General features: G+C 43.4%; 1 protein-coding gene across 1 annotated transcript in view; it reads right to left on the bottom strand.

Moving 5' to 3' along the window:
* LOC117726650 (protein kinase C-binding protein NELL1-like) overlaps positions 1–20,240 on the bottom strand; it is a 183,911-nt gene that overhangs the window by 11,246 nt on the left and 152,425 nt on the right. Inside the window, exons 15-16 of the mRNA XM_034526897.1 lie at positions 11,259–11,354; positions 3,284–3,424 (exon numbers count right to left, since the gene is read on the bottom strand). Coding sequence (XP_034382788.1) covers positions 3,284–3,424; positions 11,259–11,354 — 237 coding nt within the window. The remainder of the gene's footprint in view (positions 1–3,283; positions 3,425–11,258; positions 11,355–20,240) is intronic.

The raw sequence follows: 20,240 nt of genomic DNA, 5'->3' as shown, positions 1-20,240 counted from the left end.
CCTGTGGGGGGGTGTGGGGTGGGGGGAGATAAAAGACTCTCATAAGATCCATGCGTCACCCAGCAGGACGGCCCCCTCGGAGTCGCACCAAACATGAATTAGTACCAGCATTACAACAAAGTGCTCTGTTCATTTGAAAAAAAACAAAGCCCATCCTTTACCCAGAAAGCCCCTCTCACAGGGGGCGGGCACGCGCACACACACACACACACACACGCACACACACACACACACACACACACAGCTGAATAAATCCCCGGTTCGCTGCTTTGCGGCAAAACACAGGAGGATATCAAGCGAGAGACGATGTACAGAACATTTATGCTTTTTAGCTGCTGAACTGCATCTGAAAGTTTGAAAAAAATAAAATAAATAGAGAAAAAGAAACAAAAACAATTATTTGCAATTATGTACACGCACACACACACACACACACACACACACACACACACACACACACACAATTGCTTCGACAAAGAGATCCTGTTAAATTCGTCATTCGTCCCCATTTCATGCAGCTACACGCACACTTTATTATCATGCACATGAATATGCATGAGCACAAACAAGACAGTTAATGTCCAACTACACTTGTGACTGATCTGAGCAACGTCCCCGCTTGAGTCATTAGCTGTGTGTGTGTGTGTGTGTGTGTGTCCGTGTTGATTTATTTATGCGACGATCTTCTAAAATCGTTCTGATTGCACGATTTTTTTTGTTTGTAGAAAAAAAATTACACCAACCCGAGATGGAAAATGTAAAAAGTTGTGTGGATAAAAAAAAAAAGAAAAAGAAGAAGGTTAAATAAAAAAATTAATTAGAAATATCATTAAAAAAAAAGAAAGAAGCTTTCACGCTGTATTGAGGTTATTTATCTCCAACATATGACAAATCATAACGTAAATCTACAATATTGATGAACCATTTCTTAATATTTGCACACCTGGTAGTCTTGAGCCGACTTTCAGTAATTCTGTTATAATTTGTGCGAAATTTGGGACGGAAACTTAATTGTCTTTTTGTGATGTCACCACAAGGAGTCGCCAAAGGTCACACATTTTAAAATACACTAAATTACACTAAGTGGTGTGTAGCTTTTCCCCTTTGGCAAGTTTCCCTTTGACACTTAAGTTTTTTTTAACACCAGTTTCAACACTAAATATAAAACTAACAAATGTAATTGGTAGCCTGGCTCGCTTTCAGCTCCTGTTGATGTAATATAGCTGAAGTGTGTGTTCCTTCATCATCCTTCATCATCGTCAGGGAGACGCTGCACTTCACACTCGACGACGTCTCGCACGTTTTCTCGTTGTTTTCCCCCCTCTTCCCTGTGAAACTGTTCTTCCGTTGACGATTCCTTCACTTTTGTATCATTAGGAACGCGTCTTCCTCCTCTTCGGTGGAGTTTGTGTGCGCACGAGCTTTCACTCGTGTCCCGTCTCCAATAAGTAAAAAAAAAAAAAATGAATTAAAGATAGAAATAATTCACTAAATAACTGATTGGATGTAGGACACAAAGTGTCAAAAGTGTGTTTACGAGTCACTGACTCTGCTGTTGTGGATGGTCGTCAAGCCGCGAGTGATTTTCAGAAGAATTGAGTTTGAGTGAAGAAATGAAACCCTCCGAAAGTAAAGGAATGGAGCCTGAAATGCTGATTTAAAAGGTCACGTGACAGCTAAAGTGTGGAGCTAAAGGGGACTCGCGAGTCTCACGTCATGCCCATCTTTTGTTGATCAGGTATGGAATTGATCCGCAGACGCCCCCGGTTCAAAATGAGACCGAACTTTTGGGTCTGATGGGTAGCATACGAGACCAGGTGTGGAAAGACGGAGAGAAGCACGCACGCACGCACACACACACACACACACACACACACACACACACACGGCTAAAAATAAGCAGTGCCTCTGATTTGTTGAGTGCCAACGAGATATTTTCCGAGCTCTTGAAAATCGTGCTTGCTGGCTAACGTCGTCTATTGCTCTTAACAAATGATCAGTTACTTTGCTAAACTGAGATGGTTGCCATGGCGAATAGCATGCGCCCTGTTCTTAGGACACCAGCACAAACATGTTGTTTAAAAAAACAAAAAAACAACATGACGTGTGCAAGCGCGTTTTCTGTTATGTCAGTTTGATAAACAGTTGGCGTCGACTCGCTCGAGTCGGCAAAACTAGAGAGAAAGAAAAATACATCTTTTTATGTTTAAGAATCAGAAGCCGTCAGTACTTTCGTCTCTTTACCGCCACACGTTAAAAAAACAAATACTGGATTTACAGGAGCACATCCGTCAGGCGCACGGCGTAACAAATGAACTGATTTCATTGTTCTTATGTCACATTTTGGTGTGAAACATTAAGCGGAGCGTAAAATATACGACATCAAGTACTTCTCTTTCCACAGAATCCGGAATTAAATCGTCTGAAGCAACCAGCTGGAGACAGGAAGTGGAACAAAAATGACAAAAAGATTAACAAAAAGCGCCCAAATCAGAACTCTACGACATTTTTGTTACACAATATAGCAAAATCAATAATATTAATGTATATCTATAAGACTAGGGGTGGAAAAGTAACGTTTTTTCTTAATTTTGTGTAGCGAGGACATATTGCTGGTAATACTTTAGTACTTGGAAGAAGTGTGTTTGTATAAACGGTGTTTTTTTTACAGTGTGGTATTGTTACGTTTACTTCAATAATTGATCAGAGTTCTTCTTTCTCCACTGAATTACATCCTAGTGGAAAAATTCACACGCTATAAAGTAACATCAGCTACACATTTAACTGTAGTATTAAAACGATGTACACATAAAAGGATCAATAATAATGATCATACACGTTCTGAAAACGGGGCCATTCCGCTTTTAAGCATTAAAGCACATTTTCATTGCTAATGCACTTAAAATTTGTATTTCAAATGCATGAAAAATATTGACTGGTGAAATTGAATTGAATGTGTGGTCATCCATATGAAAAGAGCAGCGAGGTGAGCTGGTTAATAACCGTCTTTGTTTCCCTTCTTTACGTCTTTCATTCTCTGGCTTTGTGGGCGCATGACTTGAAAAAAAATAAATAAATAAAAAATCGAACCAGCCGCACGAGGCCCTCGTGAATATTTCATCACGATCTCGAGCTGTGAAGGTGAGAAGACCCGATTAGCACGTCGCGCCCGTGCGTTACATCACAGATCTGATGAACTTCTCACGCCGACGCGCCGGATTTTCAAAAAGAGGATGAGGATCAAGTGTGTGTGTGCGTGTGTGTCAATTCAATGTGTGCTCACCAATGCAGGAGCTGCCGTCGAGCAGGTAGGAGCCATTGTCATGGAAACCACTCCTGCATTCACAGTGGTACCAGCCGGGCAGGTTGACACAGCGGGAGTGGTTGTGGCACTCGATCAGGCCCTCTGCGCACTCGTCGATATCTGAGGACACACACAGACACAGAGACACACACACACACACACACTAGTATTAGTCTAAATGACTCCCCCCCCCCCCCCCCCCCCCCATCTCCTCTCACTTCTGGCTGCGACACTCGACCTGTTGCACGTTGCACGCAGCCCGGCGGTTAGAGCGCGACCTTCAGTCGCAACTTCAAAATCGCCCCAAATGTGTAGAGCGAACGGGGGGGGGGGGGGGGGAGGCGTCTGGGGACCGACTGCATCGTTACGTTTTATGTCTGCGCGTTTCTCATGAAGACGGGACATTTTGCAGCAAATCAGCGAGACGGAGTGCGGTTGTTTGAAGCCTGACCGGCAGCCATTGCTCGTGTGGTGTAATGGAGGGTTTGCGTCAGTGTGCGAGGGTTGTAGAGACGTAGTCTCTCAAAGCAGAGCAACCAATGAGACGAGGCCTCCTCAATAACACATCTCAGGCTAAGGCAGACAGGTTGGGTAAAAAGGCACATTGGAGAATGGTCGTCAAACATTTCGCTCTTGGATTTTGACCTGATGTTGAAATACGCCACGCTGCAGTTCAACAGAACTACAGTATCTCCGTCCATAAAAAACAAAAGAAACTAACCGGCTGGTCTGAGCTTGTGCCATTAATATTGTCCTGTTGCTCCAGCTTTGATGTAAGTCACACACACACACACACATACCTCGACACAGATAAAAGAGCCGTGTGTGTGTGTGTCGTTAGCCTGGTGTGCTGTTGGTAATAAGCCGTGACATCTGTCGTGGGAGGGGAAAGAGGAGGGGTGGGCTCCCGTCTGTCAGCCTCTCAGGTCAGAGATCGGGTCAGAGCGACACCAAAAGATTCCTTCTCCAACATCTCACCGAAACACACCGAGATTAGAGGCGGCTGTCGGCTTCCTCCACGAAAAGAAAGAGAGCACGAGCGTCTCTTTGTACCTATAATTGGTATTAGAGCTTTTTCCTCCATATCCTTAATGCACTTACCAAACCAAAACAATGATATACAATTTAAATATGGAAATGAAATCGAAATGAATCCTTTGGGAAAAGAAAAGTGCAGCATGGTCGTGTTCAGATAACGTGTTGGACTTTGAAAGTCTGTACGCTTTATCATCAAATGGTATATAAAAAATAAGATGAAGGGGTTCAGAGCGGCAGACGGAGAATAAAAACGTGGACAGCGTCTTGAAATAGGAATCGCAGAATGAGCAGAAAATGACACACTTGTCAAAATAATTACGTTATCCATGTCATATTATATTCGTTTGACATTTATGATTGCAAAGCTGTCGGGATTCTGTGCAAAACACAGCAAAACAAATTAAAAATCACAGCAGCCATTGGTCACTGCAGCGGCAACAGCTGCCTGCATCTCCTTTATATATATATATATATATATATATATATATATATATATATATATATATATATAAATAAATATTTATATATATATATATATACATATATATATAAACATATATATATATATTTATTTAGATATATAAATAAATAGTTATATATATATATATAAATACATATATATATATAAATAAATATATACATATATATATAAATATAAATATATATACATAAATACATGCATATATATGAATATAAAGTCCCCTTTCACGCTAAACACTCGCCCGTTTTTTGCATGAACAAATTAAGGTTTATTTTCCTTGTCGAGCGCTTTGTAAGGAAGCCGAGACAATAACGCCCAGTTGGAACGTCTCCAGAGCACAAACAGCCTTCCCAATAACAATAATTCTGCCCTGCGTCCTACATATTCGACCATAAATTATGCAACGGGATTCATTCTGACTAAGTTGTTTTTCACTGCAACAACAAAATGCTACCGTTCCTCGATTCTTATTTCATCTTCTTCGAAGAATGCTTATTGTGTCTGTAAAAAAAAATATAATGTAATAACGAAGATCAAGGGATATTCAAAACCCGTAATAATCCACTGCACCAAGTACAAAAATAACTAACTCTTTATTTTATGGAGAGCTCATGCTCAACATCCGCCTCGTCAATAAACTTTTAATTTAGTTGTAATAAAAGCCCATTTCATGCGCAGTCAATAATTCCTGTTGCACATATAAAGCCATTTGTTGTTAAATATAAATAAATATAAATAAATATATATATAAATAAATATATATATAAATATATATATATATATATATAAATAAGTATATATCTAAATAAATATAAATATAAATAAATAATTTTTTTTGTCGCTGTAACTATCCAAATTAGTTGCATTCACTGCAAATAATGCACAACGCTTTGTGCAAATTAGGTGTACGTGTGTGAACAGCCCTCCATTCTCCAACTTCACTTCTGCCCCATTTGCAGATTTTCCCAACATGCATTAGGTGTGTGTGTGTGTGGGGGGTTTTAATAAAGGTTGACATTCTATACATTTGGGGATTAGCAAGTCAAATACAAGTCATCTACGTTACATACACCTGTTGTTTACATGACTGTTTCAGTGTCAAGCAGATACGAGACACGTGTTAAAATATAATACGACTTGCTTGTTAACAACCTGGACGTCTATGCACATTTTGCCCTTTTCAAAACAAATCCAGCCGAGGTTTTAACATCTTTTTTTTTTTTTTTTTACCTGATACTTGGTGAAAATAAAAAACAAAGCCATTTATTAATGTATTTATAGAATCTCTCACTAGTAAAAAGATCTCTTCACCGCACCTCGCATAGAGAGGCGGAATAATTCAACGTATTACGTACGTGAGCATTGTACTAATCTCCACCTGTCCTTTAAATGTCGAATGTTAAATGGATCAAACTCCACAGTTTGATGTTTTCAACGTCTAGTTTGACAGTTTTACACTTTGAAGAGCTCAACAAGCCTCATTACACTGCACATGCATCAGAAACACCTTTCCCCTCACTGCTGCTACCCCCCCCTCCTCCATCTCCATCTCCACATTCTACAAGACACCCTTTCTATTCACAATGTGTGAACCGGGAGTTCACAGAAAGGTTTCACCTGTTCAGCTTTTTTGGTCTTTATAAAATAAACCCCCGAGGTACATGTACATGATGCATCTGCCCCGTAGAGTCTGAGCGCCAAAGAAATTGACTTTCTGCCAATACATGAATTACGTTTCACCTTTTAAAATACTCGATTAACTTCACTCCATTGCTTCCCCCCGTCTGTCCGGACTGAAATAGAAACTCTCTGGCGCACGCCGCCGCGCTGTCGACGCTTCACAGGAAAATGTATTCCAGCACTTTCACTTCTCTTCCAACTTGCAGTTTCAGCTTCCGCCAGCTTCATTTAGAAGAGATCGCTTTCATGGCAAAAAAACAATCTCGAAAGCGACTTTTTTTTTTTTTTTTTTTTTTAAAAGCTGCGTTCGATATTTCAAGCAGCGTATCTCCACGTCTTTATTTCCACCTGAAAGACGCGGTTATCTTGAAAGCGCACGAAGAGTACGAATCAAAACCCTTCCGCAAAACGAGGATGTACATTAGGAGTGAAATAGTTTCGACACCCAGGGAGAGACACAGATGTAGACACAGAGAGACAAGAGGGATTCGCATCCGCGGCAGCCTCGGGGCAGCAGCCAGAGGGCCACGGTGTGGGGGGGGGGGGGGGGGGGGGGGGCTCATTAGCGGGGAGATGAGTCCATATTTTGCTCAACACCTTTTTTCTTCTTTTTTCTTCGCATAATGTTTTTCCTCCCCTCGGAAAGATGTGTTCAAAGAGAAGCAACAGAATCATTTTGCAGATGCAATGTAGACTTCTTTTTTTTCCATTCAAACCCTGCATTTAGTTAGCCATCAATATTCAATTTACACACACAAACACACACACACACACACACACCACACACACACACACACACACACACACACACCACACACACACACACACACACACACACACACAAACGTAGACGTAAACACAAGCACAAATCACACCAGCTGCATCTGTAAAAGCCTCTAAGTTCTAAAACTTCTAATTCCAAAAAATATTCCATTTGTTATCATTTCATTAGGGTGCAATGATTTAAGACGAAATAAACACTGTTAAAGGTTTGAAAGATCTGAGTAACGTCCATAAAATCAACGAAATAAGTCATTTATGACATTTATGACGCTCCCTGATGACGAACTAGCGATGAACACAGGACGCGTAACCCGGGGCGACGACAGCACACACACACACACACACACACACACACACACACACACACTTCCTCTGCACTACGACGTTATTAGGACCGACGTGAATACCTGCACATTTATGTTACCTGTTTTACTTAAAGGGAAACCATGGCAACGTGCTTTGAATAGCTGACCTATAAGTGTGGTGCGCCGGGAGAGAGCTGGTTGATCACCTCTGTAAAACGAGAGATAGAAGTCTTAATAACGGAGGACAGGAGAGGGAGAGGGAGAGGGAGAGGGAGAGGGAGAGGGAGAGGGAGAGGGAGAGGAGAGGAGGGGAGAGGAGAGGAGAGGAGGAGAGGAGAGGAGAGGAGAGGAGGGGAAGCTAAATGAGAGGAAATCAGGGAGGAAGATAGAGGATGAATGAGGACATGAGGGAGAGAGAATGAAGGAATGGGAAGGAGAAAGAGGAAGTGGAGAGAAAAGGGAAAGACAGGAGAGGAGGGAAAGGGCTGGGAAGAGAAGGAGATGAGGAAAGGATGGAAGGGGGGGGGGGATAAAGGAAAGAAGAGGAGAAGAGAAAAGGCCAAGAACTGAAGGAGGGGATGAAGAGAGGGGAGGAAATGAGAGGATAGAGAGAAGAAGAGAGGAACACAGAAAGGCAGAGAGAATAATAGAGGGGAGGGAAGAGAGGAAGGGTGGAGAAAAGGAGGAGAGAAGAGTAAGAGATTGGAAAGAAAAGAGCACATGAGAAGATAGTAAAACATGAGAGGGCAGGAAGGAGGAAGAGAGGAGAAGGAAATGTTTATAGAAGAAAGAGGAGAAGGGAAGGAGAGGGGGAAAAGAAGAGGAGAGATAACATAGAAAAAGAGAGCAAGACCTGAAGGAGGAGAGGAGCACAAAGGAAAGGAAGAAAGAGAGGGAAGGGGGAGAGGAAGGGAAAATGAAGAGGAGAACCGAGGAGTGCAGAGAAGAATTAGCTGTCCTTTTCTACAGCCCTCCTGGGTCCAATTTAAACACAGGGCTTTAGAGGTGAACGTGTGTGTGTGTGTGTGTGTGTGTATGGGAGTGTTAGTGTGTGTATGTGAGTGTGTGTGTGTATGAGTGCGTAAGAGAGTGTTATTGTGTGTATGTAAGTGTGTGTGTGAGAGAGTGTTAGTGTGTGTATGTGAGTGTGTGTGTGTATGAGTGCGTAAGAGAGTGTTATTGTGTGTATGTAAGTGTGTGTGTGAGAGAGTGTTAGTGTGTGTATGTGAGTGTGTGTGTGTATGAGTGCGTAAGAGTGTTATTGTGTGTATGTAAGTGTGTGTGTGTGAGAGAGTGTTAGTGTGTGTATGAGAGTGTGTGTGTGTATGTGAGTGTGTGTGTGTATGAGTGCGTAAGAGTGTTATTGTGTGTATGTAAGTGTGTGTGTGAGAGAGTGTTAGTGTGTGTATGAGAGTGTTTGTGTAAGAGAGTGTTTGTGTGTGTGTATGGGAGTGTTAGTGTGTGTATGTGAGTGTGTGTGTATGTGTCCGTGTATATGAGAGTGTGTGTGTATGAGAGTGTTAGTGTGTGTATGTGAGTGTGTGTGTGAGAGTGTTAATGTGTGTATGTGAGTGTGTGTGTATGAGTGTTAATGTGTGTATGTAAGTGTGTGTGTGAGAGTGTTAATGTGTGTATGTGAGTGTGTGTGTGAGAGTGTTAATGTGTGTATGTGTGTGAGAGTGTTAATGTGTGTATGTGAGTGTTTGTGTAAGAGAGTGTTAGTGTGTGTGAAAGAGTGTTTGTGTGTGTGTATGGGAGTGTTAGTGTGTGTATGTGAGTGTGTGTGTCTGTGTATATGAGAGTGTGTGTGTGTGTATGAGAGTGTTAGTGTGTGTGTATGTGTCTGTGTATATGAGAGTGTGTGTGTGTATGAGAGTGTTAGTGTGTGTATGTGAGTGTGTGTGTATGTGTCTGTGTATATGAGAGTGTGTGTGTGTGTATGAGAGTGTTAGTGTGTGTATGTGAGTGTGTGCGTGAGAGTGTTAATGTGTGTATGTGAGTGTGTGTGTGTGTGAGAGTGTTAATGTGTGTATGTGAGTGTGTGTGTAAGAGAGTGTTAATGTGTGTATGTGAGTGTTGTGTGAGTGTTAATGTGTGTATGTGAGTGTTAGTGTGTGCATGTGACTGTGTGTGTATGTGTCTGTGTATATGAGAGTGTTAGTGTGTGTATGTGAGTGTGGGTGTATGTGTCCGTGTATATGAGAGTGTTAGTGTGTGTATGTGAGTGTGTGTGTGAGAGTGTTAATGTGTGTATGTGAGTGCGTGTGTGAGTGTTAATGTGTGTATGTGAGTGTGTGTGTAAGAGAGTGTTAGTGTGTGTATGTGAGTGTGTGTGTGAGAGTGTTAATGTGTGTACGTGAGTGTGTGTGTGTGAGAGAGTGTTAGTGTATGTATGTGAGAGTGTGGATGAGAGTGTTGGTGTGTGTATATGAGGATGTGTGAGTGTGTTAGTGTGTGTATGTGAGTGTGTGCGTGTGTATGAGTGTGTAAGAGAGTGTTAGTGTGAGTATGTGAGTGTGTGTGTAAGAGAGTGTTAGTGTGTGTATGAGAGTGTTTGTGTGTGTGTATGGGAGTGTTAGTGTGTGTATGTGAGTGTGTGTGTGAGAGTGTTAATGTGTGTATGTGAGTGTGTGTGTGAGAGTGTTAATGTGTGTACGTGAGTGTGTGTGTAAGAGAGTGTTAGCGTGTGTATGTGAGTGTGTGTGTGAGAGTGTTAATGTGTGTATGTGAGTGTGTGTGTGAGAGAGTGTTAGTGTATGTATGTGAGAGTGTGGATGAGAGTGTTGGTGTGTGTATATGAGGATGTGTGAGTGTGTTAGTGTGTGTGTATGTGAGTGTGTGTGTGTGTATGTGAGTGTTAGTGTGTGTGTATGAGTGTGTAAGAGAGTGTTAGTGTGTGTATGTGAGTGTGTGTGTGAGAGTGTTAATGTGTGTACGTGAGTGTGTGTGTGTGAGAGAGTGTTAGTGTATGTATGTGAGAGTGTGGATGAGAGTGTTGGTGTGTGTATATGAGGATGTGTGAGTGTGTTAGTGTGTGTATGTGAGTGTGTGCGTGTGTATGAGTGTGTAAGAGAGTGTTAGTGTGTGTATGTGAGTGTGTGTGTAAGAGAGTGTTAGTGTGTGTATGAGAGTGTTTGTGTGTGTGTAAGAGAGTGTTAGTGTGTGTATGTGAGTGTGTGTGTGAGAGTGTTAATGTGTGTATGTGAGTGTGTGTGTGAGAGTGTTAATGTGTGTACGTGAGTGTGTGTGTAAGAGAGTGTTAGCGTGTGTATGTGAGTGTGTGTGTGAGAGTGTTAATGTGTGTATGTGAGTGTGTGTGTGAGAGAGTGTTAGTGTATGTATGTGAGAGTGTGGATGAGAGTGTTGGTGTGTGTATATGAGGATGTGTGAGTGTGTTAGTGTGTGTGTATGTGAGTGTGTGTGTGTATGTGAGTGTTAGTGTGTGTGTATGAGTGTGTAAGAGAGTGTTAGTGTGTGTATGTGAGTGTGAGTGTGTGTGTGTGAGAGTGTGTGTGTGAGAGAGACACGATGGCGGCTGCTGAGCCCTCAGACCTAACGACCGTTCCTTTGAAGTCACTGTGAAGCTCGATGAAAACAACACGATGCTCCAGCTTAGCGATAATCAGGACAGGTAACGGGAGGTGAGGGGAGGGGGGAGGGGTCTCACCTGTCTCACAGCGGCGTCCTGTGAATCCCGAGGGGCAGACGCACGTGTTGGGAGACACACAGGTACCGCCGCTCCTGCATCCCTCCTCACAGAAAGCTAGAGAGAGGAAGAGGAAAATATATTAGTTCAGTTTGTCTTCATATCCTGGATGTCACAGCAGCAGCAGCAGCAGCAAAAAAAATAAATATATTATTAGTTTAAAAACGGTGTTTTTATGTTTGTGTGTGTTTTTGTGTGTGTGTGTGTGTGTGTGTGTGTGTACTCAAGATGTGGAGTGCCGTGAAGCAATATTGTGCACCTGTGAAGAGGCGGCTCACCATTACCGACATCACCCTCTGACCCCCGGGCCAGGAAGTGTGCACCTGCACCCGCCCTCCTCCGGTTCACTTGACTCTCACTCCTTCATTTAACTGACATCTCATTTCATCCGAGTGGTTATCATCTCGCCGAAAAAAACATCTTCTCCACGTGGGCGTTGAAGTATGAGAGTTCACAAGCGCTGGAGATAAAACAGTTCTAAAAGCGAGACGGGCGACTGTGCCGTCTATTTATTATTATTATTATTTTTCCTCAAAGACGGACTTATCAATCTGTTAAAATGAATAATTGATCCAATGCGAAAAGGAAATAGCAAGATATCCTCTCTCTCTCTCCATGTAAAGATATCCTCTCTCTCTCTCTCCATGTAAAGATATCCTCTCTCTCTCTCCATGTAAAGATATTCAATTCAATAGGCTTTATTAGATTCTCTCTCTCTCTCTCTCTCTCTCTCTCTCTCTCTCTCTCTCTCTCTCTCTCTCTCTCTCTCTCTCTCTCTCTCTCTCTCTCTCTCTCTCTCTCTCTCTCTCTCTCTCTCTCTCTCTCTCTCTCCCTCTCTGAGCGTGAGGTCGGAGGTTGGGAGCGGAGAGCGTCATGTTCGGGGTTGATGGTGTGTTTCCCGTGTGTCTCGTAGTGAGTGTGAGAGCAGTGTATGTGGCGTCCTCGGAGGAAGGCTGGTGGACAGGACGACACCAGGGGGGACCCCAAAGACGGAGGGGACACGGAGGGGGGTCGGGAGCAGCAACAGGAGGAGGCAGGTGGGGTGAAGTAGGTGAACACAGAGGGGGGAAGTGGGGTGAAGCAGGTGATCACAGAGGGGGTGAAGCAGGTGAACATAGAAGGGGCAGAGGTGGGGCAGCAGGAGGAAGAAGAAGAGGAAGGGGCTGAGATGGGTCAGCAGGAGGAGGAAGAGGAAGAAGGGGCTGAGATGGGTCAACAGGAGGAGGAAGAGGAAGAAGGGACTGAGATGGGTCAGCAGGAGGAGGAAAAGGAGGAAGGGGCAGAGGTGGGTCAGCAGGAGGAGGAAGAGGAAGAAGAAGGGACTGAGATGGGTCAGCAGGAGGAGGAAGAGAAAGAAGAAGGGGCAGTGGTGGCCCAGGAAATGGAATGGGAGAGGGCAGGTGTAGTACTGCCGGTGGAAGAAGAGGGGGCAGGGGCGGCCCAGGGGGGAGCACATACTCAGGAGGACAGCCAGGGGTGCACTGGAGGACAGGTGGAGGTGGGTAAGGGGCAGGAAAGAGGAGGGAATGAAAAGTGTGGGCAGGACAAGCAGGTCATGGTAGAAGACAGGGAGGTGGAAATGGAGGAGGGTGAGGAGAAGCTTTATCCTCTGAAGAGGAAGGCCAGGGGAGACGAGGAAAGCTCACAGAAAAAAAAGGGAGCTTTGGGCAAAGGGTACGAGTCTGAGTCCAGTACGGATGAGGACTCTGTGGCAGAGAGTGGGTCCTCTGATGACAGTGACTGTCCGAGGGAATATAGTCTGGCCAGGCTGAAATGGTTTCTCAAAGACACGAAGAATAGGAAGTGTGAAGTAGAGAAACACTTCACCGATCTGCCGAAACTCATTAAGTCTATCCGGCTTCACATGAAGAACAAGACAAAGAGAGGGTTTACACGCCAGGAGATTTATAGACTTCAGAAGATCAGGACAGTGGTAAATAAAGGGCTGAAGGAGGAGGCTGACAGCCAAGCACAGGAGGCCGGAGATCCGGAGGAGCAGCCCGGAGGAACAGCCCAGAGGGGCGACCCTGAGGAGCAGCCCTGAGGAGCAGCCCGGAGGAGCGACTCAGCCCAGAGGAGCGACCCAGACCAGAGGAGCGACCCAGAGGAGCGGCCCAGAGGAGGAGAAACTTTTGCTGAAACTATGGCATTGAAACGGGGTCTCAGGACCACCAGCGGACAGAAGCGTTGCGTTTGTTGGTTTTGGTTGTATTTGTTGGTTGATTTGGTTTTGATGTGATTGCAATGTTCTGTTTGTTTGTTCGTTTTTTTATGTAAAATAAAGGTTTTCTAAAAATCTCTCTCTCCCTCTCTCTCCATGTAAAGATATTCTCTCTCTCCATGTAAAGATATCCTCTCTCTCTCCATGTAAAGATAATAATAATAATAATGCATTTAATTTATATAGCGCTTTTCATAATACTCAAAGACACATAATTAAAACATCCTAAAAGCTAAAAATAAATAAATAAGAATAGCTAAAATACAGGTAAAACAAATAAATAGGGACTTTCTGAGTCGCTCGGACCCTGATAAGAAAACAAAAACAAAAACAAACAATCACACATTAAAATCAGTTCTAATCAGGTGGGTTTTTAATTTGCGATTTGAATGAGGAAAGATCAGTGCAGTCTTGGATGAGTTTGGGGAGAGAGTTCCAGAGGGAGGGGGCAGATATGGAGAAGGCTCTGTCACCCCACGTCCGGTGCTTGGTCCTATGGGATGGACAGGAGATCATCAGCGGAGCTGACGGGATGGAGTGTGGTGGTGGAGCAGGTCGGTGAGGTAGGAGGGGGCCTGATGGAGTGTGGTGGTGGAGCAGGTCGGTGAGGTAGGAGGGGGCCTGATGGAGTGTGGTGGTGGAGCAGGTCGGTGAGGTAGGAGGGGGCCTGATGGAGTGTGGTGGTGGAGCAGGTCGGTGAGGTAGGAGGGGGCCTGATGGAGTGTGGTGGTGGAGCAGGTCGGTGAGGTAGGAGGGGGCCTGATGGAGTGTGGTGGTGGAGCAGGTCGGTGAGGTAGGAGGGGGCCTGATGGAGTGTGGTGGTGGAGCAGGTCGGTGAGGTAGGAGGGGGGCCTGATTATGGAGGGCTTTGTGAGTGAGGAGAAGGATTTTGTATTAGATCCGTTGTGGGGCGGGGAGCCAGTGAAGGCTCTGGAGAACAGGGGTGATGTGATCACAGGAACGGGAGTGGGTGAGCAGAGTTCTGGATGTATTGGAGTCTGTTTAGGATGTTGGAAGATGTGCCATAAAGAATACTATTGCAATAGTCAATACTGGAGGTGATGAAGGCGTTGGATTAAAGTTTCAGCAGCAGATGAGGAAAGAGATGGGCGGAGATGGGCAATGTTTTTTAGGTGGAAGAAGGCGGTTCTGGTGATTTGTTTGATGTGTTGTTCAAAGGAGAGGTTGCTGTCAAACATGACTCCGAGGTTGCGGACGTGTGGGGAGGGAGACAATGGTGAGGCAGAAGTTGTGACTGGTTTTGGTGAGAGATTTGGGGCCGATGATGATCCGATTTATCACAGCTGAGTTTGAGAAAATTGGTTTGCATCCATGATTTAATGTCAGTGAGGCAGTTGGTCAGAGTCGAGTGAGTAGGAGTGGTAATGGATTTTGTGGAGATGTAGAGCTGGACATCATCAGCGTAGCAGTGGAAGAGGAGACCGTGATGACGTATGATGTTACCAAGAGGGAGCAGGTAGAGGATGAACAGAAGAGGACCAAGCACCGAACCCTGGGGGATGCCCTGAGACAGAGGAGCAGTGGAGGAGGTGCAGTTGTTAATGCTGATGAATTGTTGTCTCTTTGTTAGATATGATTTGAGCCAGGAGAGAGCAGTTCCGGTGATGTTGAGGGACGATTCGAGGCGGGAGAGAAGGATGTTGTGGTTGATGGTGTCGAAGGCTGCAGTGAGATCCAGGAGATCCATTGGTGGCTTTGAGAAGGGCTGTTTCGGTGCTGTGCTGTGAGCGGAAACCAGATTGAAATGGCTCGAACAGATCGTTGGAAATGAGGTGGATATTCTCTCTCTCCATGTAAAGATATTCTCTCTCTAGTCTAAGGTGCTAAATTCTGAGTATTAACACAGCATGGTATTAATTTGCCACGTAAAAGATAGAGAGGGATACCTGGATATTGACTCGCTCAGCCGTCGCCGTGTGAACGAAATCCCTCAGTCAACTTTTTTTTTTATTTATAACAATTTATAACTAGGTGTTCCACGCAAATATTTAACGAGCTAAAGAAATTAACTTTCTCTTGAGGAATCGCTCACATCAAAAGCTGGGGGCTTAAAAACTCTGAATGCTTTAAAATGACTTTCTGTATCCTGTGGAAAGACTTGTTTTGGTCACTCCCTACTTTGTGCATTATATGCAGGTTAAAAAAATTTGTTAATTCAACAGTTTGAGACACATAAAATATGTTTTTTTCTTTTCCCATTGTAGTCGACGTGTCCTTTATTGGGTTTATTCTAATGAAGCCGGGGCAGCATGAGATGAAACGAGATTTAATGTCGATGTTTAAGCTCGGCGCCGAGGTAAATGGATTGCTTTTATAGAGCACTTTTATTCTGAGAAGAGTGCAAGCCCTTTACAAAGCTCCACGCACACGCACACAAACACACACACACACACACACACACACACACGCAATGAGCTCCTGAACCCCAGGAGCACTTCTGAAGTCCAGGGTCAAGGACTGCCTGCTCCACCACCTGCGCTGCTGTTGTGCTCAATAAAGAAATGAGACTCGCTGCCTCACATTTCCTCTTTAAAAAACAACAACATATATATATATATATATAAATACAAGTCCTTTCACCTAAATGACCAAAGTCCTTACAAAATGATCCACATGGAGTCGCACCGGCAGGTTTCTACAGGAGCCCAGGAGGGACAAACCAAAAACACCGTGACACGTTTGTGTCTTTAACGTAACCATTCAGAGACATTCTTTCGCCAGGTGACATTTCGCGTGTCCGTTTTGCAGTTGTCGCGACAACGTGAAAAAAACGCACACAAAAAAACGAAAGAAGGAGGGGAAAGCTGAGGAGAGCTGGCGGCCGAACGGACTCAAAAGGAAACAAAAGGAAGAGCGAGGCGGTAGTTACCGAGCGCACGCACACACACACACACACACACACACACACACACACACACACACACACACACACACACACACACACACACACACACACACACACACACACACACACACACACACACACACACACACACACACACACACACACACACACACAAAGAAAGAAAGAGGGCAGACTTAATTGAGCAAGTTCATTAAAAGAGAAATTACTTGAGTATTTCTAGGCTTAATTAATGACATGATTTTGAAAGATGAGCCTTAATGGGCCGGAAAAAAATAAATCTATTTATAGTCCCGTGCGTCGTAAGTGTGAGTGTAATGCGCCTCCCTTTTAGTCGATGAAACCAAAGAAACACAATGTATACGCGTAAATCATCACCCTGGTGTTTAGGGGGAGGAGGAAAAAAAAGGGCTTATTATACAAACAAATGCACAAGTGCGATAAATAATAACAGAGTTCCGTGTCAGAAGCTATTGGAGCTATTAATTTGACTGGTTCCACTATTTAAGAAGTTCTATCAGGCCCTCATTAGGAGCCTGATTGCCTCTATACTATTAAAACCTCACACGTAAAAAAAATTAATTACACTTACATCGACTCGATCCATCTCCAGCACTAATTATCATTTCAACACCATCAGCGTTATGCCGCCTGTCTGTTTGAACTAATGACGAGCTCTTCTGGGGGCTACAACAATGTTCTCGCCCCTTACACTTATATTGTATTGAATATTTATTAAATAACTATTTTTAAAGGATTTTTTAATGGATGCTGTATATATATATATATATATATATATATATATATAAACATACACTTTCTATAAAAATAAAAAAGAAGTTTTCTTCTTGGAGAATATATATATATATATATATATATAAAAAGTGTATATATTTTAAATAATATTTTGTATTATTAATATATATATATATATATGTGTGTGTATATATATATATATGCTCTCTGAGAAGACACACTTTCTCCTATAAATAAAACATGTGATACTGTGATGCTTTTCCATTTCCAGGGAATAAGATTGAGAAAAGAATTTTTAAAAAAGTGTCGCCGCTATTGAACAACCGCAGTGGGGAGCATCCCATATCGCTGAAGTGGAGCGGTAATTCACGTCCCATACTGTAGAAACTCGGGGGAAGACGAGCGGCGCGGCCACAATCTACGCCGTTCCATTTCCTTCTCCCGTGGTTACACAAATGGATTTGTCTACGCATCCTCCTGTGACATCAAAATCAAGATTTTATTTTTACCATCGACCGCCACGTCTCCATTGTCGCTGGAAATACTTCAAGCCCCGCTGACACGTACAAAACACCTCAGCTCCTCCCTCTGTCTTGTGTGTGCCTTTGCATAAACTCTCGAACACAATTATTTTATTTCTCTCCCCCCAGCCTCCGCCCCCCCCCCCCCCCCCCCCCCCATCACCAGACATGAGGCTCGGAGGAGACTGCCCTCCCTCCTTGTAGAATCCTGTGACCTCCAGCTAAACTATTTCGCCTGCTTAACTGAGCCTGTTGCTGACTCGTGCCTTTCCCCGAGACATGCTTATATCCACAGATTTGCTATTTGAGTTTCCCATTACGAGGGGGCCCAGATTGCTTTTTCCGGTGGGTGGGCGAGAATGGAGTCATTCCACTCGGCGAACGCGCCGGCTAACGGGTCGCATTCGCCGGTCGTTGGGCATCCAAGGATCCATCTCAGAATTAATCTCAGGATATTCCAACCAATTCAAGTACGTGTATAAAAAAACAAAACAAATTGTATTTATGAAGAACTGACCTAACAAAAAGTAGTTTTTTGTGTGATATGGGTCACTCCAAACCCCCCAATGGTTGATTAGGAAACTAATTGGGCAAAAATCCTTTCGCTTGTAGCCACATTTTACGATATGAATTAAGCCCTTTGAATAACACTGCACCATTGATACAATGAGCGTCACCACGGCTGCAGGTACATTTGCTACTCGCACGACACGGCCTAAAAAACAGCCGTGACGGTTGTCATGTAAGAAAATTTTTTTTTTTAAAAAGGCTCCTTAATTAAGCTCGTTTAGCTCATTGTTTTGGGGGGTTTTATGTCGCATGAATTGAGTGATAGTCTCACAGATTACAACCAGCATAATAAAAAAAATCTGGAGCGTTTTTCTTTTTAGTTGTCCCACTTGTCTGAATGTGAGGGAATTAAACTGAAACCTCGTGTTTTTTTTTCCGCATGAAGACTAATTTAGTTTTCTCTTGCATGCCTAATTAGGCGTAATGGCTGGAAGCCAAAAAACATCACGCATATCTCCAGTCATAAAATGAAGTACTGTACATTTACAGTGATCAATCAAGGCCTCATTTACAATGCTTGATGTTTAAATAAGTGACTATTTGCTTGGAAACAATGTAACAGAGATGCAAGTAATGGTTATTAATACATAACGCATCAATCTGCCGATTCTTCTCAAGATCTATCAATTCGTCTACGTGTTGGGAAATAGTGAAACATGTCCATCCCAGTTTCTCAAAGCCAAAAGGTGGAGTCTTTAAATATCTCAAAATCAAATATTTTATTATTTATTTATAAATATTTACTTTAGTATGATATTAAAAACAGAGGAAATCAGGAAATCTCTCCACGTGAGACGCTGAAAACACAGTTTTCTGCCATTTTTGCAAGAAAAAAAATCACGAATCGAAAATAGTTTGCGACTATTTTTTCCTGTCGATCGACAGATCAACTGTTGCAGCTCCTTAATAACGTTCAAGTGTGATAATGCTGCATGTCAAGGGCTTATTTTGCAAGTTTTTTTCGCCCCCAATGAATCAATACAGCCTAAAAAAAAAAATCTGTCTTCCAAAAGATTATTATATATATATATATATATATATATATATATATATATATATATATATATATATATATATATATATATATATATATATTAAAAAATAGGGCGTAACTCTGACAAAACAGTACATAACAGAGTGCTCCTGAACAGACCCTCAGTACTTCTGACAGAGGGTGTGTGCTGGACTCCGCTTCATCCGTCTCTCCCGCAAACCTGATCCGAGGAAAGAATAAATAAAAAAAACAAAAAGACTGCAGCGTATGTTTAAAATCTGCCGAGCTTCCCCCTCGCTAATGAATGCACGGCAGCGGGCTCAAAAGCAGAAATTAAGCATGCAAAAGGAAGAGCTGAGCGGGGCAGAAACTCAGAGAGAATTAACGCCAACCGCACCACTTACTCACACAAATACCTCACTTTGCTACGCGTGGAGGCAGCTCACCCTCGGCTGTACTCTCTGTTGGGCATTTACTGAACATCACAGATAATGGCCGCACTTACAAGACAAAGAAGGACTCGGGGCCAGGCGTGGATTAAAGTCGCGTTAAGGAACATCGTACCCCCCCAAACCCCCTCCTCCTTCCCCATAATGCATCTGCAAGGGGTGGTTGATCAATACCGCTGACACGGCAATTAATTTCACCCGAGTGCTTTTTTTCCCCGGAGAGTTCTCGCTCCGGGCACATTTTAAAACTGCTCGAGGATGACGGGGTGACCAGCATTAAGGTCCAAGTATATAACTTAAAATTACAAAGCGATTCCAGGTTACGCACCATTATGGTTGTGCTTAAATGACACTATTAGAGGCCACTCTTAAAACTGTTCCAGGATCTGTTGCTGGGGTTTACACACACACACACAAGAGTTTCCTTAAAATTTGGGAGTGTCTGCGATGCCCGTCGGTCCTCGCGTACGCGATCTTGATTCTGAGCACATGATTCTGGACTACAGGGGCCATGATTCTGGACTACAGCGGCCATGATTCTGGACTAG

Source organism: Cyclopterus lumpus, chromosome 3 (assembly GCF_009769545.1).
Source record: "Cyclopterus lumpus isolate fCycLum1 chromosome 3, fCycLum1.pri, whole genome shotgun sequence".
Taxonomy (NCBI): Eukaryota; Metazoa; Chordata; class Actinopteri; order Perciformes; family Cyclopteridae; genus Cyclopterus; species Cyclopterus lumpus.
The sequence above is the reverse complement of the archived record's forward strand: the minus strand, read 5'-3'. Positions and strand labels throughout refer to the sequence as shown.